This window comes from Mus musculus, chromosome 15 (assembly GCF_000001635.26).
Source record: "Mus musculus strain C57BL/6J chromosome 15, GRCm38.p6 C57BL/6J".
NCBI classification, from domain to species: Eukaryota; Metazoa; Chordata; class Mammalia; order Rodentia; family Muridae; genus Mus; species Mus musculus.
The window spans coordinates 37,372,581-37,399,258 of NC_000081.6; the positions used below are offsets into that span (position 1 = coordinate 37,372,581).

Genomic DNA, 26,678 nt, shown 5'->3' on the forward strand with positions numbered 1-26,678 from the left:
ATATGTTTCTAAAGTTGAACAGGTAGTAAATAGCTAGAAACAAGCAACATTTGCCTATTCAGATATACCATAGATAGATGGTCTTCAAAAACCTCAGAGACCTACAGAATTTGGCTTCTAAAGACGTTTTTATTAATTTAAGGCTTTTGGGGGAACAATGAGATATGTCAGTTCCTGGCAGCACCCCCATTTGACGTCAAAGAAGATGATGAGTATCAAAGAATCTCTTTATGGACTTCGCTTCAAATATGACAAACTGCCACTAGACAAAAATCTCCCATTGCTTCAACTGAAGACAAAATGCTGTCCAAACTGTACAAATGAAACCCAGGAAAGTCAACTGCTGAGCTTTGAAAAGACAAGGTAGTCAGTCTTTCATAATTCCTGCTTCACAAAAAGGATTGTCAGATATTCTGGGCCAGAAGGCTGAAAATACTCTAACATTATAGAGAAACTTGGGGGGAACTGTCCAGGCAGCCAACTCTCTCTGTCATTTCTATAGTTTTGGAAGCTGCTTGCCTATACTTCTTGCATATTTAGGTAATATTTATTCCTTCTCAAGTCTCTAAAGGGGTTGAAGACTAGATAGTTAAAGTCTGAAATATAAGTTTGAGTTGTTTAATACTTAGATAAATGTTTTAAGGTCTATGCAGTTATGATAAGAATGATTTAGATACAAAATCTCAACTCTCCAAGATAGGATAGATAATAGAATACTTTCTACAGAGTTGCCAAATACATCTGGATTTGATTTTATGAATGTAATTCTTACCTGATAGTTTTCATAATTGTTTCATAATTGTTATTATTGTTTATAGTTTATTATAATAAGATAAAGATCCTTTTATGAGACTAAAAGAGGGAATTGTAGAGAAAACCTCTTGTATACTAAATAGATGCAGCACTGTCAATAAAATGCTGATTGGCCTATAAGCTTAGCCAGGAAATGTAAGGTGGGACATCCAGTAAGGAGATGGAATTGTGGGACAGAGCCAGAGATGAAGGAGCTTGGGACCATGGGGGAGGGCAGAGATGGGAGGTTAGCAGAGGTAACTAGCCAGGAGGTAGAAAGTAGATTAGAATAACTGGGATATTGAGTTATGACCTACTGGGGAACCAAAATCTATGACCAAGGTGTTTGTCAACATATTTTGAGTGTCAGAGCTGTTATTCCAGGAGGCTGGCACTGGGAAGAAAAACCTCAGCGTATATACAGAGCTCTTGCCGAACTCCAGGGCTACTCCACAGTGAGTCACTGGAGAACAGTCAAGGCCAGCATCTTGGCCCTGTTTAAGGTGATGGCTGTCAGCCACATCCAGCTTTCCTGAAACATGCTCACCAAAGTGTCTCTGCAGTCAAGAATGGAGTCATAATTAGTCCTGGACCCTGTTGACTGTTCTCTCAAACCTCCTTAGCTATAGGCTAAGCTGGTGGACACAGAGGTAGTTCTCTTTCTAAAAGTGGGAAAGCAGAGGCCCTGAGAGTGCCAAGATTTCCTACTAACTCTAGACTGAGGCAAGGTGGGACCAGTGGCAACACACACACACGTGCACATGCACACACACACATACACACACAAACAAACACTGGACTGAGAACAACTTTATGTTTTATGAGTTCATAAGCTGAGGAATCTCAATAGCAACAGTGTCTGGACCTCAGCAGTTCACCCTGGCACAGTCTCTTTCCAGGGCAAGCATCAGTCTATCTCAGGACTTGTAGCGGTGTCAATTGAGGAGTGTTTATAGACAAATGAGGGATTTCCTTTTGCCAGAAGACTTAAGCAAACTATAGCTGTCTTTCTTCAATCTCTTTCTGACCCAGCTGTTTCTCTGCTGAGTCTGTTTTGTCTCTGAAAGGTTCCTTCCTGGCTTGTGTTTGTGACTGGCCCAGGAGTGTCTTGCAAACAGATGTTCTCCTGAGACTTCTGTCAAGCTCCCACAGCTTGCTCAATATGTACACACTTGGCTTTCCTGGATCTGTGGCTTCATTCCCTCCTTTCTCATCTGAGTGTTCAACTGCCCACCCCCAAGCCCTGCTCGTGTACTGAGGACAGATGGAAACGTGACCCTCCCACAGGAAGCTGCCGATGCCCCTCCTCCTGTCATCTCAACGTGTGATACCTCTTCTTCTGCACAAACAAATGGGTCCATTGCAACCTCTTCAGAATCACTTCATTCTACTTAACCTCAAACTATGGTTGGCCAAGACACCTCCTTCCTTGACTGGAAGCCACGTCTGGCTACTCATCCAGTCACTGGCTACTGCAAGGTCTTGCGTAGCACCAGTTTAGAGAACTTGTTCCAGAGTGACTGTCCCCACCCCAGCTGTCCTCTCTCAGATTCCTTCTCTCTGATTTCTTCTACCCTGCCCCTCTGCATGAAGTTCCCTCTTGGCCCTCACAGGTTTTGTTTCTTCCCTGTGTAAATGTGTATCTTGACATATAATTTAACATCCGTGTAACCCCTCTAAAGGTTCTGAATCTACCAACAGCTGTAGCCTCTCCCCTTTGACACGAGTGAATGCTCTGTGGGAATGTATCCTGCAGACAAATATAGGGACGTGAGATTTGGAAGCTCATCCACAGACACGCCCCCTTGACGTCTAAACCCCTCCTCTCGGATTATTCGCTCCCCAGTTCCCAGCTCACTTGCTCACCAGACCTTTTCTGTTTGAGTCGGATACACCAGAAACTGTGACTTGCCCTTGCCTCTGTCCTCAGGGACGACACTGGAATAAAGGGGAGGATGAGCCCAAGAGCACCGTGGAAGGTGCACAGATGCATAGGAGACTGTGTGGTACAGTAAGAAGATGTCGTGTAAGGCCTTGTAACGAGGGTTAGTTAGGGCAGGCTTCCCCCAGGGCCGACTGTGGAGCAAAACATGGGGGGAAAGGCCAGGCCTTAGAAAGAAAAGCAGTTGGCAGGTTCAACCTCACACACCTCACCCACCCTCTAGAAAGGAACCTGGGTGACACCACACGGCACCCACCTTCCGTGTCTACCTTTTGGATGGGTACAGGTACCCCAGCAATGACTTATAGCTGTTATGAAAGCTCTCCCTCCATTCTCTTCAGTGATTCCATTGATGCTTTAAGAACTCAGCGCCTAAATGAAATCCCCCTTCTTGGGACTTCAACGGCAACCACCAGTAACAATACGCGGATGTCAGTCCATTAACACTTCTGTCTGAGCTGAGGCTCGAAAGATGAAGCAAACACAGGGGCGTGATGGGAGAGCAGCCCTGCACCTGGGCTGTCAGGATAAAGGAATAGAAACGGTTGGGAGAAATGGGACCATCCTACAAGCAGCTCCCTCTCCATACCACCAGGCCCAAGAACAGAATTTCGGAAGCCTCCTGTCTTAGTCAGCGTTTCTATTCCTGCACAAACATCATGACCAAGAAGCAGTTGGGGAGGAAAGGGTTTATTCAGCTTACACTTTCCACATTGCTGTTGATCATCAAAGGATTCAGGACTGGAACTCAAGCAGGCCATGGAGGGATGTTACTTACTGGCTTGCTTCCCCTGGCTTGCTCAGACTGCTCTCTTATAGAACCCAAGACTACCAGCCCAGGGATGGCACCATCCACAAGGGGACCTCCCCACTTGATCACTAATTGAGAAAATGCCTTGCAGCTGGATCTCATGGAGGCATTTCCCCAACTGAAGCTCCTTTCTCTGTGATAACTCCAGCCTGTGTGTCAAATTGACACAAAACTAGCCAGTACAATTGACCCCTTGTCAACTTGACACACAAACACATCACTAGTAAGCCTCAACCCTTAGTTTCTTATTCATCCCCAAGATCTAAACAACTTTAAAAGTCCCACAGTCTTTACATATTAAAAGTTCAATCCTTTAAAAATCCAATATCTTTTAAAATTCAAAGTTTCTTAACTGTGGGCTCCACTAAAATATTTTCTTCCTTCAAGAGGGAAAAATATCAGGGCACAGTCACAATCAAAAGCAAAAATTAAACTCCAACTGTCCAATGTCTGGGATCCAACTCACAATCTTCTGGGCTCCTCCAAGGGCTTGGGTCACTTCTCCAGCCCTGTCCTTTGTAGCACACAGCTTGTTTTCTAGGCTCTAGATGCCTATACTCCACTGCTGCTGCTGTTCTTGGTGGTCATCTCATGATACTGGCATCTCCAAAAAGCTGCTGTCTTCCACTGTAACTAGGCTTCACCAACAGCCTCTCATAGGTTCTCTTCATGGTCCCAAGCCTCAACTCCTCTGCATGATCCCTTCTGTCCTGGGCCATCAATTGCAACTGAGGCTGCACCTTCACCAATGGCCTTCCATGGCCTCTCAGAGTGCTGAGCCTCAGCTGCTCTGCGTGACCCCTTCATGTCTTTAAAACCAGTACCACCTGGGTAACTCTTACACATTACCAAGTCTAGCGACAGCACAAGATACAACCTTGGCTATCTCTGGAACACAGCCTCTGTGCTCTCAGAAAACACTTCCCAGAAGATGTCACCTCAATGATGCTGATCTCTTCTTAATCACCGCCAATTTCTTAGCTCCAGCTTACCAGCATCAATAGTCCTAGTAATACAAAGGGTTTGCTTTAGTAGTTCTGGTATCTTGTTAATCACAGCTGATTCTTCAGCCCCAGCTAACCAGAACCACAGAATCTTCACAATCAAATTAGCAACAGCCCTGAAAAAGAGTCTTTAATTTTCCCTCCGAAATTTCACAAACCAGGCCTCCATCTTCTGCACTGTACTCAACATTATCTTCCAAGCTCCTACACAACATTCGACAGAGCTCTTAACACCGAATGGATCTTCTAGCCTAATGTTCCCAAGTCCTTCCACAGTCCTCCCAAAAACATGGTCAGGCTGTCACAGGAATACCCCACTATGCTGGTACCAATTTGTCTTAGTCAGGGTTTCTGTTCCTGCACAAACATCATGACCAAGAAGCAAGTTGGGGAGGAAAGGGTTTATTCAGCTTACACTTCCATATTGCTGTTCATCACCAAAGTCAGGACTGAAACTCAAGCAAGCCAGTAAGAAACATCCCTCCATGGCTTCTGCATCAGCTCCTGCTTCCTGCCCTGCTTGAGTTCCAGTCCTGACTTCCTTTGGTGATGAACAGCAATGTGGAAGTGTAAGCTGAATAAACCCTTTCCTCCCTAACTTGCTTCTTGGTCATGATGTTTGTGCAGGAATAGAAACCCTGACTAAGACACCTCCCAAGACTGCATAGCCAGCAGCTGCAAACTGGGTACATGGATGTGTGGAAGGTGAGACTTCCTTTAAAAGGCTCGCCTTTCCAGATGGCTTTGTTATGGCAATTAGATCAGATTAGATTTGTTCTTTGCATCAATTAGCCAATAGGATTAGTGGACTCTTTTCCAAGCCAAGTTTCTACTGTAGTTGGCACCAAGGTAGTGCACCTCTGTGACGCCTGGTCCGAGTGGTGCCCGTCTCACAAGCCCACCCTTGAGGAAAGCTGCTCCTCTTCCCTTCCCCAGAGTAGGAACAACTAACACTGACCACTGCTGAGCTTCAGTCTAGGGCTGGAGAGCCTAGAGAGACGAGACACAGCCCCAGGCAGTCTCTGGGGCAAATCATGTCTTTTATTAGCATCATTTCTCCCAAACTTAGTGGGATTGAACCTTGGAGGAAACAAGCTACTTCCGCATCTTATTTTTAGCAGTGTCAGGATCTCCCAGCAGGGCCTGGCAGAGTTGGCCTGTTTTTAATTAAGCTACAAGGGTCCTGTTGTTGTTCTTTGGGACACTCAGAAATCCAGCTGGGGTTGTTCCCTGCTAGGCTCAGAGCAGTTCCTCATTGTGGCTAGATGCCTCCTTCTTTGTGGTCCTTCCTCCCCATCTCTCTCCCTTTCCTCTTCCCTCCCTCCATTTATCCCTCCTTCCTTCCTAAAGGAGCAACGTTTTGGATGCTCACAGGAAAGAATCCCATCTGATAGACAGGTTTGTGGCCAACTGAGAAGAGGCACAGTTTTGAGAGTCAAGTCATTTTCTCTGAAGGAAACTGAAGTGACTCTTTCCACCAGAAAATTTAGGATCTTCCTAAATCCTAAATCAGATATTCAGGGCTCTCTGATAGCAGACTAAGTCAAAGAAACTGAGCAGTGATGTCTGTTTGTGGATCATAGCTAAAAAACAGCACCCTGCTTAGAAAGATTTATATACCAGAATAAGAGTCAATGAAAATTTTTTTGGAGATATTTTTAAATTTCAAACAGTGCATACATGTCTGGAATGATACAAATCATCTCTCAGGTTCAGTTGGAAAGATAAAATAAATGGTGTCCTTCTCGGTGTTCTGTTACTGACAAAAGAGCTGCACTCACACCCCCCTTTCATTACTTTTTATTATTTAAAAGGTTTTAATTTATGTCTATAAGTGTTTGCCTGATGATCATGGAAGCCAGAAGATGGTGTCAGATCTCTTGGAACTTGAGTTACAGAATACTGTGAGTTGCCATGTGGGGACTGGAAATCCACCTGTATCCTCTGGAAAAGCAGCCAGACTCTTACCCAGTCAGCCATTTCTTCAGCCTTTCTTACTCCCTTTCCAAGCAAGACATTTCATTCATATAGTACATTTCATGAAGCTTTTTTACTTTTTTTATCCTTTTTTACTTAGGAAAAAAGTAACCTGTAAGTTTTTCCTGCTAAAAGTAGAGTCTGAATCCACTTAGCATATTTTTCTCTTTATGAGCCAGAGATCCTTGAAGATCATAAGCCTAGATTCATACATTGACTTCTGCTTCGTACACAGTAGCTTACCATTAGAAGGGCCCCACATAATACCTTTTTATCATTTTAAGGGTGATGGACATTCACCCTTAAATGAATGTATATGATGTATAGAAGGAAGTATGTGGAAATTAAAGGTATAGCATAGGCTGGACAAACACTGTGGATACCGTGCTTTCCCTAAACCTCTTTGCTTGTTCTTCTTGTTCTTCTTGTTCTTGTTCTCTTTCTTCTTCTTCTTCTTCTCCTCCTCCTCCTCCTCCTCCTCCTCCTCCTCCTCCTCCTCCTCCTTCTTCTTCTTCTTCTTCTTCTTCTTCTTCCTTTATACAATTTTTTATATTTGTAATTTTTATTTAAAAATTGACAATTCCATATACATAATGTATTTCAGCCATTCCCCCTCTGTCCTACCTCTCTCATCTCCCTTACACTCCCTTGAAATATTCCTATTTACAAGTCTCTTTCTCACCTTTACAACTTTGAGTTTGTCTTGTGACCCACAGAGTTTAAACAGGGCTGTCTGTGGGATTCGGGATTTCAGACTTCCACTGGAGTCCTGTAGGGGCTCTCTTCCTTGATCTGCCAGTAGCCAAAAGTTGAGGAGAATGGGGGATGGGCCCATTGAGTCCCCTTCTGTTCCTGTGCTGGTGAGGGATCCCATCTTGTGCAGGTAGCTGTAGAGTTGGGACACAGACCATGGTTGCTGTGGCTATGCATGGCCTCAGTATTGCATTTCCATTTCTTCTTCTCACCGTCTGGCTCCTGCTCTCTTTTCTCCCACATTCCACAATGCTCTGAGCTGTAGAGGGGGTGCTATAGGTGTCCTTTTGGATTAAGCACTTGGGTGTCCCTTGGCCTTGTACTGTGAGCAGCCATAAATCTCTGCATTCATCATAGTTCACAGCAGAAGGATCCTATCTGGGTAATGCTGGATGTAGCATTAATCTGTGAGTATAATTATAAACACTCAGAAGATATTTTGGAATCACAACTCTTTAAATAATTGTGGAAAATTCCCATCATAGGAACTTGTCAGCTGCAGGTTTATTTGATTACATAGTTCTGACAACTACTGACTTGTTCTGTGTTGTGTTCTGGACAGAAGTTTTGTCCCAGGAATTCATTGTGCAGCAAAGCCTTAAATCCATAATGAGGAACGCTAATGTACCGAATCCATGAGAGTACAGACAGAAAGCCTGTATGCAGTGATAGACCTGAAAAAAAAACCGAACCTCTAAATTCTGTCTTTGCTGCCCTTGACCCAGTCAGGCAGCCCTTTCAGGGCCACTATTCCCTGGCTCCTACATAATGGCTATTCTCTCTATCCCGCACTTTCTCATGTGTGGTATCTTCTTTTGCTTTTGCTCTCCTCCTCCTCCTCTTCCTCTTCCTCCTCCTCTTCCTCCTCCTCCTCTTCCTCCTCCTCCTCCTCCTCCTCCTCCTCCTCCTCCTCCTCCTCCTCCTCCTCCTCCTCCACCAAACTAGTTTCTCTGTGTAGCCCTGGCTGTCCTAGAACTCTCTATATAAACCAGGCTGGCCTCAGACTCAGAGATCTGACTGCCTCTTCCTCCTGAGTACTGACATTAAATGTGTGAACCACTACCACCTGGCTCATAAAGCTCTTTTTAAGAAATGTGTCTTTCATGGCTGGAGAGATGGCTCAGTGGTTAAGAGCACCAACTGCTCTTCCAGAGGTCCTGAATTCAATTCCCAGCAACCACATGGTGGCTCACAACCGTCTGTAATGGGATCTGATGGCCTCCTCTGGTGTGTCTGATGAATAAAAAAGGAAAAAGAAATGTGTGTTTCAAGATGCCCTAAGACCAGCCATCACTCAAACAGGGTGGGAAACTGCTTTCAATAGCACAGTGCATGTGTTAAAAGGCTCCGAGAATTCCTGCACTCAAGATACCCATGGAGGCTTATTGAATCCAACATTTTCCAAACTGGTTTGACCAATATTTGTGTTACAAATATTGATAAAATTAGCACCCCAAGAAAATTCTCTCCGAGCCTAGACTGAGTCTGATGCTAGCTTCCTCTCCTGGTGTCTTCTGTTCTGTTCCCTCTGCTTCTTGGCAGAACTAATCATCCACAACCCATGATGCTTCTCCATGACATTTCTCTTCCCAGTGCTGTTTGTATTGCATCAATACAGGCCATTTATTTATCTGTGTATACTTTGGAGCCCAGTACTTGCTCCCGTTGATGAATGTATGCTAGTTTTGTGATAAGGACAGAGTCTGAATGACATCCTTTAGAAAGGGAAAGTATGGTCCAAGTCAAGAAACTCACAATATTAAAAAAAAAAAAAAAAAAAAAAAAAAAAGCCGGGCGTGGTGGCGCATGCCTTTAATCCCAGCACTTGGGAGGCAGAGGCAGGCGGATTTCTGAGTTCGAGGCCAGCCTGGTCTACAGAGTGAGTTCCAGGACAGCCAGAGCTACACAGAGAAACCCTGTCTCAAAAAAAAAAAAAAAAAAAAAAGAAAAAAGAAAAAAAAAAAAAAGAAAGAAAGAAAGAAAGAAAGAAAAGAAAAGAAACTCACAATACAGAAGTCAGAGGAACAGGTGTTCAGATTGAAAACGGGAACAGACAACGTAGCTTCAGACCAGGATGGTTAGGGACGGGATTAACCTCCCATCTAAAGCCATCAACAACAAAACCCCAAAGGCAACACCTGTTACATGAATGGCACTGGTTAAACCCAATGGGTCACAAAACAAAAGAAAAAGGCATGAACATGGGAAAACAACTGGGGGTTGGGGGTGAGGCTGGGGAGGAGATAAGAGAGCGTGAGGTTTGAGAGTAGTCAGAATGGATTAGATACATGCATGAAATGGTTGAAGAATAATTTAATTTTAAAAAGACAATATACATAGAACCACAGCTTATAAGACCTTGTAAATTAGGCAGCCGAGAACAGCGATTCCGGAGGAACCGCAAACAAAAGCCTTGCACAGTTCCCGTGTGACTAACATGGAACTATGCATGGGACTAACATGGAACGAGCTTAGTAGGCTCCCTGATGACAGAATTCAAAAGCTCACAGACCAGTGCTTAGAGCTTAGCGTTCAAAGGCAGATTAGAACAAAGGAGAAAACCACAAAGAGAGAACTCCTGAGAGCTGTTATCAGTCCCTTTGGGTATCCAGCTGAGTCCCTGTGCAGACGATGAGAGCTACCAAACCGGTGGGAAGAGTCAAGTGAAGGGATGAGTAGGAGAGAGGCTGGCCCCCAACTAAGGTCAAACCGAGTGTCTGTTTGCAGCATCCATGGAAAACCTCTTGATTTGTGAGGCCCAGTGTCCTTTGAAAGGAATTACCTCAGCAGTGGAGAATAATTAGTTCCCAATGAGCCCTGCTTTGTGTCACCTATCAAATTTTAAAAGCAAGATCTGGGAAGTTCAAGCTGTTTCCAAGCAACTTAACTACATCTCAGAACAAAGCATAAGGATAGTTATATTTTAAAAATATTCAACTCTCAACAGTGTAAAATTCACAATGTCTGGGGCCCAATAAAAAAAATGAGCAGTCACACATGGAGATAGTATCATTCTACGCAGAAGGACAGAGGAGAAAAATCCATTCAGTGACCTAGAACTGACATAAACGTCATAATTAGCAGAAGATCGTTGAAACAGATACAAAAACTGTGCTTCAGAGATCCCCAAAATAGACAGGGGAAGCCATTAAGAAGAACCTACGTAGAACTTCTACTGATGAAAGCTACAATGTTTGACGTGGAAAATACAGCGTGAGATTGATGGTGAGTCAGCTCTTTCAGTAAAACAAGCTCTGGTGTAGTTAACTAAGATCAAAGGGAGGAGAAAATGTAATATCTGCAATGCAGCACACTAGTAATTTCTACCTACCTTATTGACTCAATTGCTGGACACTTCTAATATACCGTGTGCCCTTCTCAATACTCTTAGCTCTGCACCCCAAATCTGCCCTCAGCTTCAGTTGCTCAGTTACCTTTAGTACTAGCTCAACACCCTCTCTAATCTCTTGCCTGGAGAAGCAGCTTAAGTCTGCTTTGCTGGAGATCTCACATGGCTGAGTAACCCTTTCCTCCTCCAAAGCATAGCAAAGGTTCCTCTCCTCTCTTTTGTCTCCTTGCCTCCGCTGCTGGGACCCAGGAGTCCCACCTCCTTCCTTCCACCCAGCAATGGACCCCTGGCATCTTTACTGATAGATCCAGAACCAATTGGGGAACAGGACCTTAGCACTAGATCACCCCTTACACTAAAGCAGGTTTGTGGTTACATTTTTTCTTAAGGGACCTGCAAGGTGCCAATAGTAGATAGAAAGGAGGGTATGGGGAGATTGAAATTGTAAAAAGATGGGGACATTGGCCTACTTTCCTCGAGGTGCCTATTCATCATCTCTGCCTAGGCTTGTGGTTCACACTCACAGAAGGCTGATGCAGCATGACACCCATAAATCTAACCAGTGACCATCCTGATGTCATGTTTGCCTTGAAAAAGTCTTGCTTTTTTTTGCCTTGCAAGAGTCTTGCTTGGTGACTTCCCGAGAACAGAAGGGAGGTAAGTGTCATCCCATCTCTTATATTGGATGCTGTGTTCCATGTCAAGAGAATTGCTTCTGTCTTCTGCAGTTCCATGAAGTTCTAGGTGGCCATGGGAGAACTTGTGGTGTCTTTCAGTTACCTGTAGGCCCTTTTGTTACACTCAGCCTGTGCCATGGCAGGTATGTGAGTATCCAAACTGCCCCCCAGCAGGGCAGAAAGGATTCTCCTTCTTCATAAAGTAGCAGACAGACTGTTCCCATAGAAAGGAGAGAATCTAGTATATGGTGGGGGAAAGGTACACTTGCAGCCTGCTTTAAGACTCAAGGAAGTAAGAAGAACAAAGACCAAAGGGTGGACACTTTGCCCTTTCTTAGAATTGGGAACAAAACACCCATGGAAGAAGTTACAGAGACAAAGTTTGGAGCTGAGACAAAAGGATGGACCATCTAGAGGTTGCCATATCCAGGGATCCATCCCATAATCAGCCTCCAAATGCTGACACTATTGCATACACTAGCAAGATTTTGCTGAAAGGACCCTGATATAGCTGTCTCTTTGTGAGACTACGCCGGGGCCTAGCAAACACTGAAGTGGATGCTCACAGTCAGCTATTGGATGGATCACAGGGCCCCCAATGGAGGAGCTAGAGAAAATACCCAAGTAGCTGAAGGGATCTGCAACCCTATGGGTGGAACAACGTTATGAACTAACCAGTACCCTGGAGCTCTTGACTCTAGCTGCATATGTATCAAAAGATGACCTAGTCGGACATCACTGGAAAGAGAGGCCCATTGGACTTGCAAACTTTATATGCCCCAGTACAGGGGAATGCCAGGGCCAAAAAGTGGGAGTGGGTGGGTAGGGGAGTGTGTGGGGGGAGGGTATGGGGGACTTTTGGGATAGCATTGGCAATGTAAATGAGGAAAATACCTAATAAAAAAAAGACTCAAGGAAGTGTTTCAGCACAATAACAACAACAACAACAACAAAAAGAGTCTAATAATTAGATTTGTCACTTAAAGGAAATCAGATACATAAATGTAAAAAAGGAAGGAAGGAAGGAAGAAAGATGGATGTTCATTTAAGTCTTTAAACCAAATTCACAGATGGTTTTACTTGTTCATCCAGATGATGATCCATCAAAAATAGTGAAAATCGTTTTCTTTTCTCTCTCTCTTTTTTAAAAAAGATTTATCTTATTTATATATGAGTACACTGTAGCTGTCTTCAGACACACCAGAAGTGGGCATTGGATCCCATTACTGATGGTTGTGAGCCACCATGTGGTTGCTGGGAATTGAACTCAGGACCTTTGGAAGAGCAGTCAGTGTCCTTAACTGCTGAGCCATCTCTCCAGCCCCGAAAATAGTTTCCTTTAAAAAGAGCCCCAAGTATACTCCAGCATATGTGGTAGACTCAGAGTAATGCTCTCTCATGCATGTCCACATTCTAACGCTTGGAACCTGGAGTGTCTTACCTTGCATAGTAAAGAGATTTCACAAAATGGGAGGAATCAACTGCAGAGATGGAGATGGAGATGGAGATGGAGATGGAGATGGAGATGGAGATGGAGATGGAGATGGAGGGTGCACCTAGATTTCACACATGGCCCCAGCAGAAGCATGAGGAGCTGACGATTAATATTCATAACTACATGGATGAATGCATGAATGGAAGAGATGAGCAGAGGAGCAGTCCCGAGGTAAGGGTAGGGCCAGCAGCTGGCTTTGAAGGTAAGTGAGCAAGAACACATGCCTGGGAATGGAAGCATCTTCTAGAAACTGGGAAGGATAAGAAATCTTTCCTTCAAATGGCTTCAAAAAGGGACGCAGCCCCAAGGATACTTTTAGTCTGGTGAAACTGAGGTCAAACGTTCAAAATTATAAGATGATTAATGTGTGGGCTCATAAACCATGAGGTTTGATACTTCACGTTGTAGCAGCCACAGAGACTAATTCAACACTACACAGAATTCATAGTGGTGTGGTAAATTCTAGTCTTTCCTACCAATACCGGAAAAACAAATGAAGTCTAGCTTTTGGTCACAAATTCGATTCTGTGACTACCGAAACTAAGTCACAGGAAATATCTAAGTACAATTGAAGGATTTCTGAAGAGCATTCCTCCCTTTGTCTCCTGCAAAGCCTATAATTAAAGACTCATTCTCACCTTGCTCTACACCCTTACCAGCTGTTAGTGTTTGTAGGTAAATGGTCATAAGTTTGCACCTCCACCGCGCCCCCCCCCCCCCATTAAATGATTTTAAATTGCTGTGTCTTGAAGAGATGGGGGATTCAGCTAGGAAATTGCATTCAGAGCTTGTCATTAAGATACAAGTTAGACTTTAACAATGAGATCTTAATTTGTGGTGCTCCTGGGCCACAGCTGGCCCCACCTCCACTCACTGCTTCCAAACAGCTGTTTACACAAACTCACCACCGAAACTCAACAGTGACTGCTTTGAAGTAAATGAGTTTTCCTAAATGGTGCAGACCAGCTAGCACAAAGACAAGAACATCCCTACCTCGGGCTTCCCTCATAGTGACAAGGCCTAGAGAGCCTGGGCTTTCAAAAGGTGAGGGAACAAAAGATTGTAAATAAAGGAAAGTGGAGCTCAATGAGCTCCTACACTGAATTCCACTTCATCCCGAATAATTGAAAATAGCGATTAGCATAAGAATGCGACGCTGGATTGTCAGCTGGCAAAGGAGCCCTTCCTATGAAAATGGCTTAAAATTTAATTTAATCTCTTTGATGATCTGAAGTCACTTCAGGGAGCCCGTGGTATTTGCAATCATGAATATTAACCATCAAGGGTATGGGGGTGTATAAAGCAGTTGAAGATATTTGAGTCTTTTATTGGCAGGTTTCTTAAGCACCTCAAGATTACACAGGCCTGTCTGAAGTTCACATCTGGACACTTAGGACGGAGGGCTTGTGAATGGCCTGGGGCACTTTACAGTGAAGCGTGTGCCTCTACCAGGTTGAGCACATCTTCTTGCTGCTTACCAGGCTTGGTATTCTGTACTGAACATGGTGGACGACTCCTCGCCACTCCCCCTCTCGCTGCCCAGGGTGGGGTGTTTACAGGCATCTTCTGCCTGTCCCTGTCCCTCCCACTCTCCCTTCCAAACCACATTCCAAGGCCTGAGGACAATGTTTCTCTCCTGAATTCGGTCCCCCTTGCCAGGGCCTTGCTGGGCTGTGGATGATCACACAGCTGCACTGGGGTTCCTTAAGCTCAGGTGCTCTGAAGGTTCCTTCCAATCTTGCTATCTACAAGTTCATCAACAATGGCTGCAAACCCAGCAGAAGGCTTGGGCAAAATAATGTCAGGAGATAACAATGTGGCTTGTGGGCATTTCTATTTTCAGATTCCAGTCAGGAAGTTTTGTCCAAAATGAGAACAGCTCCTTTGTACTCTTCCAAGGGTAGAGCCCAGCCTTCCAAGATGGAGAGGTAAAGTAAGACATGAGATGCACAAAGTCTCCTGTTCTCTTCTAAGTACCAGATAATAATAAAAACTTAAAAAGCATGATAGCCAAAGAGCCTACATAAGAGAAAAGCTACCAGTGAATATTAAGTGCTCTCAAAGACCTGTGTCTGAAGATTTAGTCCTGAGCTTGTGGGACTCCTGACAGGTGGTAGAGTATTTAAGAGGTGGGGTCTATTGGGGAAGTCTTCAGGTAATGGAAGGGAAGGTGAGTCCTCAAAGGAGGCCTTAGTCCTTTTCTCTTTCTCTTGTTTCCTGGCTCTGAGAGGAGTAGTTTTTCTCTGCTTCATACCTCCGACCTGGATGTAATGCCTCACCACAGGTCTGACCCACAGATCCAGCGAAAATCTCCAAAAGTACAAGTCACAGCAAAGTCCCAGTCTTTGTAAGTCCTTTCACAATTGTTTCACACTTGTTGTAGTTACACAAATCTAACCCAAATCTAACCTTGGAATTTTAATTTTTGTTTAACTAGCAAAGACTAAGGACCAGCTAAGGTGTGAATGATGTGGAGATGGCTTGCATATGCTTGTGGAGGTATTAGGAAAAATATTTTGACAGGTTGTATCAAGAGACCTTGGACATACTCATGCCCTTTGACCCAGTTATTGGGATTCCATTCTAAAAAAATAACCCTGGGGGCACTTTATATAGAAAGATTATTGATTTATTTTATTTTTAAAAGATAAACCATGCCGGGAAGTGGTGGCACATGCCTTTAATCCCAGCACTCGGGAGGCAGAGGCAGGCGGATTTCTGAGTTCGAGGCCAGCCTGGTCTACAGAGTGAGTTCCGGGATAGCCAGAGCTACACAGAGAAACCCTGTCTCGGGAAAAAAAAAAAAAAAGAAAAAAATAAAAAAAAGAAGTGGCCTAAATATACAACAGTAGAAAATTAAGTAATTATAATATACTGTAGTATTATGTAGTCATCGACTATTATTATTAAACACTTTATAAGCCATTTTTATAAACATAGAAATACTTGTGTTACTATGCTAAGAAAATTGCAAGATAGAAAATTATATTACAGAAATGTTTTGGTTTTGGAATTAATTGGATGTTTTTAATGTATAGTAAGAAGGCAATTTAAAATTATCATATTAAAATATCAAGAAATATGTCATTGAAGAAATTATCCTATCCACAAAGAAAATTTTTTAAAATTAAAAAATTCGTTTGTAGATAGGATGGGGAAGGTACTGACATGTGTCATCAAATCCAAACACAGGTTGTGACAATTGTCCAAACACAGAACATCACAGGGATTGAGGTTCCCTGCTGAAATACCAATGGCCCCACTCTTAAAAAGGTTGACAGACAAGACTGCATGGATAGAGCAGTGGCTGTTAACTAAAGAAAATTTACAGGCACTAGAACAGCTAGTACAAGAGCAGCTGGAGGCTCAACATATAGAAGAATCTACCAGCCCATAGAATTCCCCTCTGTTTGTTATAAAAAAGAAACCAGGAAAATGGAGGATGTTAACAGATTTAAGCGCTCAGAATAATTCAACCAATGGGTTCGTTACAGCCTAGAGTTTCTTTACCTTCCTTGTTACCTAAGTCATGGCCTAAGATAGCAATTTAAGAGACTGGTTGTTTTTGTTTTTGTTTTTGTTTTTGTTTTTGTTTTTCACAATCCCTTTGCATAAGTATGAAAGGGAAAGGTTTGCTTTCTCAGTACCTACTTATAATAATAGTGGTCCGGTAAAGAGAGATCCACTGGGAAGTTCTTCCACAGGGAATGTTAAGTAGTCTACCTTTATGTAAATATTTTGTGCAACAATTATTTATAGTGATAACTAAGTCATAGGTAATTTATTATTTACTGTTACATCGATGATAGTTTGTGGGATGATTCTGATACAGGTACTTTAGAAAAAATATTTAAGGAACCACAAAGAATTCTGCCATACTGGGGGTTAGAGATTGCTCCTGAAAAAATACAGAGAGAAGATTCTATTAACTATTTGGATTATAAAAATAAGTCAACAATAACAACAACAAAAATTGACCATGGGGCTGGAGAGATGGCTCAGAAGTTAAGAGCACTGGCTGCTCTTCCAGAGGCCCTGAGTTCAATTCCCAACAATCACATGGTGTCTCATAACCATCTATAATGTGATCTGGTGCCCTCTTCTAGGAATATGCAGTTAGAGCACTCATACATTAAATAAATAAATCTTAAAAACATTCAACTACAAGAGGTCTGTAGAGATCAGTTGCAGACTCTTAATGATTTTCAAAATTAATGGGAGGTGTTAAATGACTATGGCTTATAATTGGATTACCTACTCATGAGTTAAGTAATTTGTTTCAAACTTGACCAGGAGATTCTGACTTAAACAGTCCAAGGTGCTTAACAGCTGAAGGAGTGAGAGAGAGTTAACTCTGGTAGAATAGAGACGACAAGATACATATGCAGATCAAATTGAGTTAAACTTGATTGTATTTTGGTTATTTTGCCTTCAACTCATTCTCTTACTAGACTTTTTATGCAAAGGGAAGACACTATTACACAAGTAATACTTTCTTAGCACATAAACAAAGTCAAACATTAAAGAGTTCTATAGAAAAGTTTTCTGAATTAGTCATAAAAGGTAGAATAAGACTATGCCAATTATCAGGAACACACCCAACTGAAGTCATAATACCTTTTACTAATGCTGAGATTATGTCCTTATAGATAAGCAATGAAGACTGGCAAAGAGTTTGTAGTAACTATTTGGGAGAAATTAATAACAAATATCCTAAAGCAAGCATCTATATTTTATAAAAGAAATAATTAGGTTCTCCCAGTTATTGTAAATGAAAGGCCAATTCCTGAAGCACCTACATTCTATATTGATGCAAATAAGTTAGGAATGGCAAGCTCTAAGTCAGACAAAATAAGTAAGGTACTCTGAAGTCCATGTACTTCAGTTCAATAGTCAGGGTTGTGTGCAATCCTTATGGTATTATTAGATTTTCCCGAATATTTTAATATAATTAGTGATTCTTAATGTGCAAAAAGAATTGTTTTGAATATAGAAATCGCTGAATTTTTCCTGGTGGTTCAGAAATTGTTATTTATACAACTGCACTGGGCAATCAGAAATAGGAACTATCCATTGTAAATTACTCATATTCAGTCTCATACTGGTTTGCTAGGCCCATTGGCACAAGGAAATGAGGAAACTATTAATAGGTAATGTGTTAGAAGCCTCAAAATTTCATGAAGAACATCATGTTAAAAGTAAATGTTTAAAGAAAAAAATTTTTTATCACTTGGCAAAAAGCCAAGGAAATTATAAGAAAATGTCCTACTTGTTCTCTGTATAAACTCCATTTACCCACTGGAAGTAACCCTAGGGGTCCCAAAGGAAATGAATCTGGCAGATGGATGTGTTTCATTTTGCAGAATTTGGAAAATTAAAGTTTGTACACTATACCACTGATACATATTCAGAGTTGCCCAATAGGCAAATGCTTTGGATTCTGAAAAAGCCGATTCTGTAATTACACATTTGTTGCAAATAATGACAATTATGGGGATACCTGCACAAGTTAAGGCTGACGCTGCCCCCACATGTGTTTCCAATAAGATGAAGCATTTTTACATATTATAATATTAAGCATATTACAGGTATATCACACAAACCTATAGGAAAAGCAGTTGCAGCAAGATCTAATTACAATTTCAAGGAAATGCTTATGAAACAAAAGGGAAGATTAAAGACCTCCAGAGATAGACTAAATAATGCTTCTTAACTTTAAATTTTCTTAATGCTAATGAAAAAGGTACTACAGCAACTGAGAGACACTGGGTTATAGAAGTAACTGGGGAATTAAATCATCCTATATTCTACAAGGATGTGAAGATTTCATCAGAATGGAAGCTTGCAATAATTTGGCATTGAGGGCACAGTTTTGTTTATGTTTCTACAGGGAACAAAAAGATATGGTTACCATCAAACTATATAAAGATTAGATTTGACCAGGGAAGACCTCCTCCTAACTAATACATGAATGTCTCTACATAGCCAATTAATATTTTTAGCTGCCTGATCACATGCTATCCTTTCATATAGCATGGATAGAGATTTATATTACAGTCTGGTTACACAATCTAAAAGGACTTATAAAGTTGACAGATGCCTTTCACATGCTCAAACATAGAGCAGAGAATCATCGTTAACTAAGTTGTGCACACCACACATTCCATACATGTGTTAATGCAGAAATGTACCTGCAACATTACCTTTAAACGTCTGTGTGTTTGCAGAGCCAAAAGACCAGACTGCAACGAAGACAAAACAAGTCGCCCAGATGATCCAGCCTCACAGACTGACTCAGCTGCTGTTTCCTCAAAGGTTGCATCCAGGACAACTTCAAAGTTGTTAGCTCAAATGGTTCAGCTTTACAGACTGTTTCAGCCAGGACTTCAGTTAAGCCATGCACTTTCCTATCCCACAGGGACTGGGCAGGAAGTAATACAGCTAAGTTCTCCCAATATCGCAATTTTTCTTAGGGTCCCAAAAAGATGTCTTTACTCCCAGAGAGCAGAAGCAATTTAAAGAATACAACATTCCCAAGAGATGGGGGCAGTGGTTTTTGGTCATTTGGTGGGTGATGGATGTTTGTCCTTGTTTAGGGAGTTGGTCACAAGTTGTTGTTTGTAAAGGAGGTTAGAATTTGAGATTTCTTTCTTTTTCCTCCCCCTGTCCTTCTTTCTCTCCTGTCTAGTGTTAGGGGAGATAAAAGGATAAAGGGAGTATTGGTATGAGAGGATAAAAGGATTGTGTCTCCTTAAGGCTAAGATAACAATAACTAGTCTCAACTATTTTACATTGGTATGGATTATTGGATATTGATAGACATTTAAGGTTATATTTGCTACAACATACTGTATCTATGCTTCAACTTTTGTTTAAGATATTGTACATATGCAACTCATTTAAAATTTTGATGTAAAGTTCAAGTCCTTGAAAGCTACGAGTGTAAACTATTCAGGATAATTAAGAAATGCAAGTTAGTAGTTAGTTACTTATAAGGAATCAGACTTGTAGTCTTGTTAGGTACTAGTTTAACTATAGAAATAAATAGTAATTATTTAGCTTCCTGTACATGTTTTTCAAAGTTAAGCAAAAGTAAATAGCTAGAAACAAGCAATGCTATCTATTCAGATATACTTAAGATAGATGGCTCCCAAACACTTCAGAGATCTGCAGAATATAGTAATTAAGATGTTTTAATAATAAAAGGCTTCAGAGGGGGGGATCAGCTCCTGGTAGCACCCCAATCTACTTTAAAGATGATGATGGGCACCTAAGAACCTCCACATGGACTTTGCTTCAGTTGTGGCAAGATGGCCACTGGGGGGAAAACTGCTCCTTAGCTCAACTGCAACAGCACATTGTCCATACTGTGGATAAGCAGGACACTGGGAGGTTGATTAACCCACTCTACTGAAACAGGTAGACCAGTCCTTCAAAATTCCTGCTTCAGAGATAATTCTGTTGATATCCTGGTCTGTTGGTGGAAGATTGAATGGCCCACCAATACAGAGGAACCTTGGATGACTGACCAGGCAGCCAGCAGCCTCTGAAATTTCTATTGATTTGGAAGCTGCTTGCTCTGCATTTCCTGCTTACCCTGGTAGTATTTTTCCTTCTCAGGTCTCTGATTGGGTTGATGACTAGATAGTTATAGTCTTATAGTTTTCTCTACTAAAGATTAAAGACATAAAAGCTTAAGTTGTTTATGATCTAAGAAAATGGTCTAGGGTCTAAAAAATGTTTTCATGTTGATAAATTCAAGTTATGATAAGAAAGTGATTTAGGTACAACGTTTTAGACTCACCAAGATAGGATAGATAGTAGAATACTTTTTCCAAGGTTACTAAATACAAATGGAATGAACATTGTAAATATAATTCTTACCTGATAGTTCTCATAATTGTTCTTATTATATGTAGTTGATTGATGTTAGAGAAAAAGCCATTTATTGGACCAAAAGGGTAAAGGTAGTGAGTATCATGGTTTCTTTAAAACCCCTGGTATGTTATGTGATTATGTTTTTGTTTTAATTCTAAGTGTGGGATATGGGGTTGCTTCAGATTGTCTTTCCACAACCGCTAACTATGATTTGTCCCTTGCTCTAGGAGGGATATGATTTTGCTAGTTGAAGAGACTTCACATATGGAATTCTGGGGACATTTGAGAGGGTATAAATGTGAGAGTCCCAAGAGGGCCTGGGGCAGCGGTTGCTCCCCCTGCTGCTGCTGGTTGCCATTGCAGTTTGTCAAGTGGTTGTGAGCAAAGAGACGAGAAGAAATTTGATATCCTGATGATGAAGATCGGAATTACCCCAAAGGACTTTGTAGCATGTAGTTTTTGCTACCTCAATTTAAGATTTGGGCAGATCATACTACCACTCCCCACCCCCACCCCCAGGTTCCCTTGGATCTGCAGATAAAAAAACAACACACTCATTAACTTAATTTTTAACATGCCTAATTGCTCAATTGCTAAGTGCTTCTAATTTCCCATGACTAGCATGCCCTTCCCAACACTCTTAGCTCAGTACCCTAAATCCACCCTCAACTTTAGTTGCTCAGTTACCTTCTCCTTGTTCAACAATCCAAAACTGCCCTCACATTTAGTTGTGTTTCTAATTTCCTGTTTGGGGAAATGGCCTATGGCTGCTCTGCCCAAGATCTCACATGGCTGGTCACCTTTTCTCCTTCCGAAGCATGGTGAATATCCTTCTATCTCTCTCCTCTTTGTCTGCTAGCTTGCCTGTGGGGACCCAAAAGTTCTTCCTTTTCTACCCCTGCCTATTCACTGGCAGCTAGGATCAAGAACCAATTGGGGAACAGGACCTTAGCATGAGAACCACCCCTTCAAACTTGACACTCCTCATTAGCAGGAAATTGTCTAAAGCAGTCTATATCCCCTTTCCCCTCTATCCTTTTTCTCCTGTGGTGGGAAGTTGGAAGGGATTAGGGTGGAATAAGGGTGGAGAAGGGTGGTAGATATAAGAACCCAACAAAGTAGCCAAAAAGGTATAGTTATACCATCCCTTTAACTGCCCATGCAGGCTCCATCCTCCATCTTCCTGTCAGGTTCAGTCACAGCTCTATAGTAGTCTTTTCTTCCTCCTCCTCCTCCTCCTCCTCCTCCTCCTCCTCCTCCTCCTCCTCCTCCTCCTCCTCCTCCTCCTCCTCCTCCTCCTCCTCCTCCTCCTCCTCCTCCTCCTCCTCCTCCTCCTCCTCCTCTTCTTCTTCTTCTTCTTCTTCTTCTTCTTCTTCTTCTTCTTCTTCTTCTTCTTCTTCTTCTTCTTCTTCTTCTTCATTGGATATTTTCTTCATTTACATTTCAAATGCTATCCCAAAAGTCCCCTATGCCCTCTCCACCCCCCCTCCCTTACCTACTCACTCCCACTTCTTGGCCCTGGCTTTCCCCTGTACTGGGGCATATAAAGTTTGCTAGACCAAGGGTCCTCTCTTCCCAATGATGGCCAACTAGGCCATCTTCTGATACATATGCAGCTAGAGACACAAGTTCTAGGGGTACTGTTTAGTTCATATTGTTGTTCCACCAATAGGGTTGCAGACCCCTTCAGCTCTTGGGTACTTTCTCTAGCTCCTCCATTGGGGGCCCTGTGTTCCATCCTATAGATGACTGTGAGCATCCACTTCTGTATTTGCCAGGTGCTGGCAAAGCCTCACAGGAGACAGTTATATCAGGGTCCTTTCAGCAAAATCTTGCTGGCATATGCAATAGATTCTGAGTTTGGTGGCTGATTATGGGATGGACCCCCGGGTGGGGCAGTCTCTAGATGGTCCATCCTTTCATCTTAGCTCTAAACTTTGTCTCTGCAACTCCTTCCATGGATATTTTATTTCCTATTCTAGGGAGGAATGAAGTATCCACGAGTTGGTCTTCCTTTGATTTTCTTGTGTTTTAGAAGTTGTATCTTGGGTATTCTAGGTTTCTGAGCTAATATCCACTTATCAGTGAGTGCATATCAAGTGACTTCTTTTGTGATTGGGTTACCTCACTCAGGATGATATCCTCCAGATACGTCCATTTGTCCAAAAATTTCATAAATTCATTGTTTTTAATAGCTGAGTAGTACTCCATTGTGTAAATGTACTCTATAGTAGTCTTTTCAGCTCTGTCTGGTTTCCATTGTCATGTTCCCCGAGGTTCTCTGCATGCTAGCTGCACTCTACCCTAACCCCATTCCTACCAACAGCTGAGTCTTTTCATCTCCTTGTTATACCCCTCCCATCCCCACAACACCATTTTCCCAGGGTAGCAGTTCTATCTCAGTAGGACATTTGCCCAAATGTTCTGGGATAAATGTGACCTCTGAGCTGAGCCCTCCAAGAAACCAAAACCCACTCTCTTGACTCCCTGCTGACAGATGCTTCCCTCACCTGCCTAGACCTTGAATGGCAGTCAGCTCTTGTTGGCTCTGTCACCTACTTAGTCCTTAATAGTGCCTTCAGCTGAAGCCCTCCTGAACTCTCCTGAGTCCTGAATCTCCTTAGGTTTGTCTGTGGGTTCCACCCGCTACTTAGCAGGCTGTCATAGCCACCAACATGGCTCTCTCCTGTTCGCATCAGTGAAGGTACTCTGAGCGAATGGTTCTAGGAGGCCAAACACAGTGCACAGTGTCTCTTAGTAAAATGATGAAGCCCTCTATATTTGCATCCTGGAAGGGACAAAGCTTCCAGACAAAGAATCCAGACCCTGCTCTTGCTCAAGAGTATACAAAGTTGTAAATTAATGACAATTATCTTTTATGTGGTTGGCTCTGGGCTAGACATTTGTGATAGTTTGAATGGGAATGGCACCCTAACATAGGTTCATACATATGTTTAAACTCTTTGTCCATAGGAGGTGTCATCTTGTTGGAGCAGTTGTCTCACTTAGGTGGCTCTGATGGTTCAAAAATTTTCACCAGGCTTAGATTCTCTCTCTCTCTCTCTCTCTCTGCTTTCTGCCTACAGGATATAAAGCTCTCAGCTACTGCTCCAGTGCCGTGCCTGTCTGCTTCCTACCATGATGGATGGACTAACCTCTCAAAACTGTAAGCAAGCCCCCAAGTAAATGTGTTCTTTTATAAGAGTTGTCTTGGTCATGGTGTCTCTTCACAGAAACAGAACAGTAACTAAGACAGTGTTTAAAATGGAGAGTTATATATAATCTTAATACAACCCCATGGCATGCAGTTCCATTTTACAGGTGAAGACATTGCTTGTGTTGACTCGACCAAGGGATGGTCCCTGAAAAATGCAGGTGGGCACCCAAGCCAGGGGGCTTCATTACTAACACAACTTCTGAAGACATGACCCCAGACTTCATGTCTGAGCAGGTTTTTATATTGATCAATGGGAAGAATGTAACAAGGATGGCCAACAGAAGAGCCCTGCCTCTCTGCAGTATGGGAATCACCCCAAAGTATGGACAACTGCTAATAGGCAAGAATGTGCAGGTAGTAAAAATGAAAGCTCCTGAGTTTTTAAGAGATCCCAACCAATGTACGTTTTTATATAATTTCTGTGCATGTGAATTCAAACCTTTCAAAAACCACCAAGTGGGTCACACTAACTGCCCTGGCAAAACACCAATTTACAAACTTAGTCCCATGCTTTCCCAGGTAACTTCTGGATTTTTCTTGTGACACTCATGCTTCTCTCTCTAACAGGCCAGGGTCCTTACCTGTACAATCTCCAGCATTTCTGCCTTGCTGATGTAGCCATTGCCATCCAGGTCATACATGCTGAAGGCCCACTTCAGCTTCTGCTCCAGCTTGCCCCTTGATGTCACACTCAGGGCTATGATGAACTCTCTAAAGTCTATTGTCCCATCACCGTTTGCATCGAAGGTGCGGAAGACATGCTCTGCAAATTTGGAAGCATCCCCGTAAGGGAAAAAGTTCCCATATATTTTCTTAAACTCTTCCATTGATAAATGTCCGCTGGGGCAGTCTCTCAAGAAGCCTTTGTACCACTCCTGGATCTCGTGCTCTGTGAAGTCTGTGCTTTCCAGTAAGTCCTGCATGACTTCAGGGCGCAGCTTGCTGTTCTGTTTCCCCATTCTGGCAACAAGAATTCAACTGCAAAGAGAAAGGAAAATACATATGTTTTTTAGAGCGGTCCTTTAGGGTCATGCGATCATGTAGTATTGTTCCTTGAGAAGAGGGAAAATCTAACAAACTCTCTACTAGCCCAATAGCTAGACCAAATGATAGCAAAACAGGCCAGTCAGAGATGCAGAAAGCCATGTTGCTAACCAGACCAGTCAGAAAGCAAGATATGGATGGATGGATGGATGGATGGATGGATGGATGGATGGATGGATAGATGAATGGATGGGCAGATGGATGGACAGATGGATGGACAGATGGATGGATGGATGGATGGGCAGATGGATGGATGGATGGACAGATGGATAGATGGATGGATGGGCAGATGGATGGGCAGATGGATGGATGGACAGATGGATGGATGGACAGATGGATGGATGGACAGATGGATGGATGGACAGATGGATGGATGGACAGATGGATGGATGGACAGATGGATGGATGGACGGTCAGGTGAGTAGATGGATGGACAGATAGAAGACAAATGGAAGGAAGGTAGGTGATTTGGTTTTGGCTTATTTTGCAGGAGATCAGATGTGCCTTTGAGAAAACTAAGGGTTTAATTTCAAATCCTATAAGCAGAACTGAAGGACCTGAAGAGGGAGGAAGGGAGAGGGAGAGAGAAGAATCTTAGCATGTTTCATTATCACTTTGCTTCCACATAAATTGTGGCTCATGTAACTGGGCTCCATAAGTGCAGGAAGAAGATCAGTGGACACACCATGAACCTCTGCCAGGCTACTCCAGTTAGTTATATCCAGAGGGAATCACTGACCCCTTTGGGTTTAGATGGTAAAGATGCTTCAAAGAGTTGTTCACATTCTATGGCTTTAGGAAACAGGGCAACATTAACTTCTTAAATTACATATAATCTTGTATGTTCTTATCCTAATGGTATCATATGTTCACAATCAAATAGCAAAATACTGTGATGAATCACCCAGAAAATATTAGCATCTTCCAAATCCTAATCATCGTGATAAACACAGCTAGTATTTTGGTGTATGTTCTTCTGGATTATGTGTGTAGACTTATTTCAGTATATTATCAATATCTAGCTCTCAGATTAACTATGTTTTCAACTTAACAGTGGTACAAAGTGATATATGTCCCATAGGGATTGTGTTTTGGTCCTTGTCCAGCCCAGTGACATTTGTTTCTGTACTCTCTCAATTGTTGGCAGCAGCTGAGTCTTAGCTCTGTGGGTTGCATGGCCAGGAGGAGGCCGCAGGCATGGTTCAGCAGGGCTTCCACTTGTGACTCTCTTCTTGCTCAAGAAAATTTTATGTGACCCTGGGTCACAAGGATAGAAAGCAGATATACAAATGAAACATTTGCTGACAATAAACCAGAAATTATTTTAAAACAATTCTTTTGTAAACATACACTTTCCATGTGTTAAAGGTAAGGGCAGAATTGTCTAATGAGATGGCTATGCTTGTTTGTCTAACACAATCGAATCCAGAGACACACTGATTCCAGATGGATACGAGGAAGAACAGCAGAAGGGAAATAGTAAATGCCTTTGTTTTCTGTGGTCAGACCATTCTGTTCTTACCACTGTGAAAACCTTCACATACAGAGTAGACACCTTGCAGTTCATAACAGCAACATAAAGCAGCCTTGGATTTCAGGCAGCCTTCCTTGGCCTCCTGTGGTGAAGTAGCATGCGTGCTGTGTGCTGCAAAGTGTGCACATCGTGCCTTCAGACCCAATGCTGCAGTGAAGTCCCATGATGCAACTCAAGCAAGCTCCACCAGAAACATCTCAGATTC

General features: G+C 42.5%; 1 protein-coding gene across 33 annotated transcripts in view; it reads right to left on the minus strand.

Moving 5' to 3' along the window:
• Ncald (neurocalcin delta) overlaps window positions 1-26,678 on the minus strand; it is a 426,345-nt gene that overhangs the window by 6,406 nt on the left and 393,261 nt on the right. For all 33 annotated transcript variants that reach the window (NM_001359841.1, NM_134094.4, NM_001359845.1 and 30 more), the window contains one exon: window positions 24,477-24,873. In NM_001359841.1, coding sequence (NP_001346770.1) covers window positions 24,477-24,854 — 378 coding nt within the window. In that variant the 5' untranslated portion in view covers window positions 24,855-24,873. The remainder of the gene's footprint in view (window positions 1-24,476; window positions 24,874-26,678) is intronic.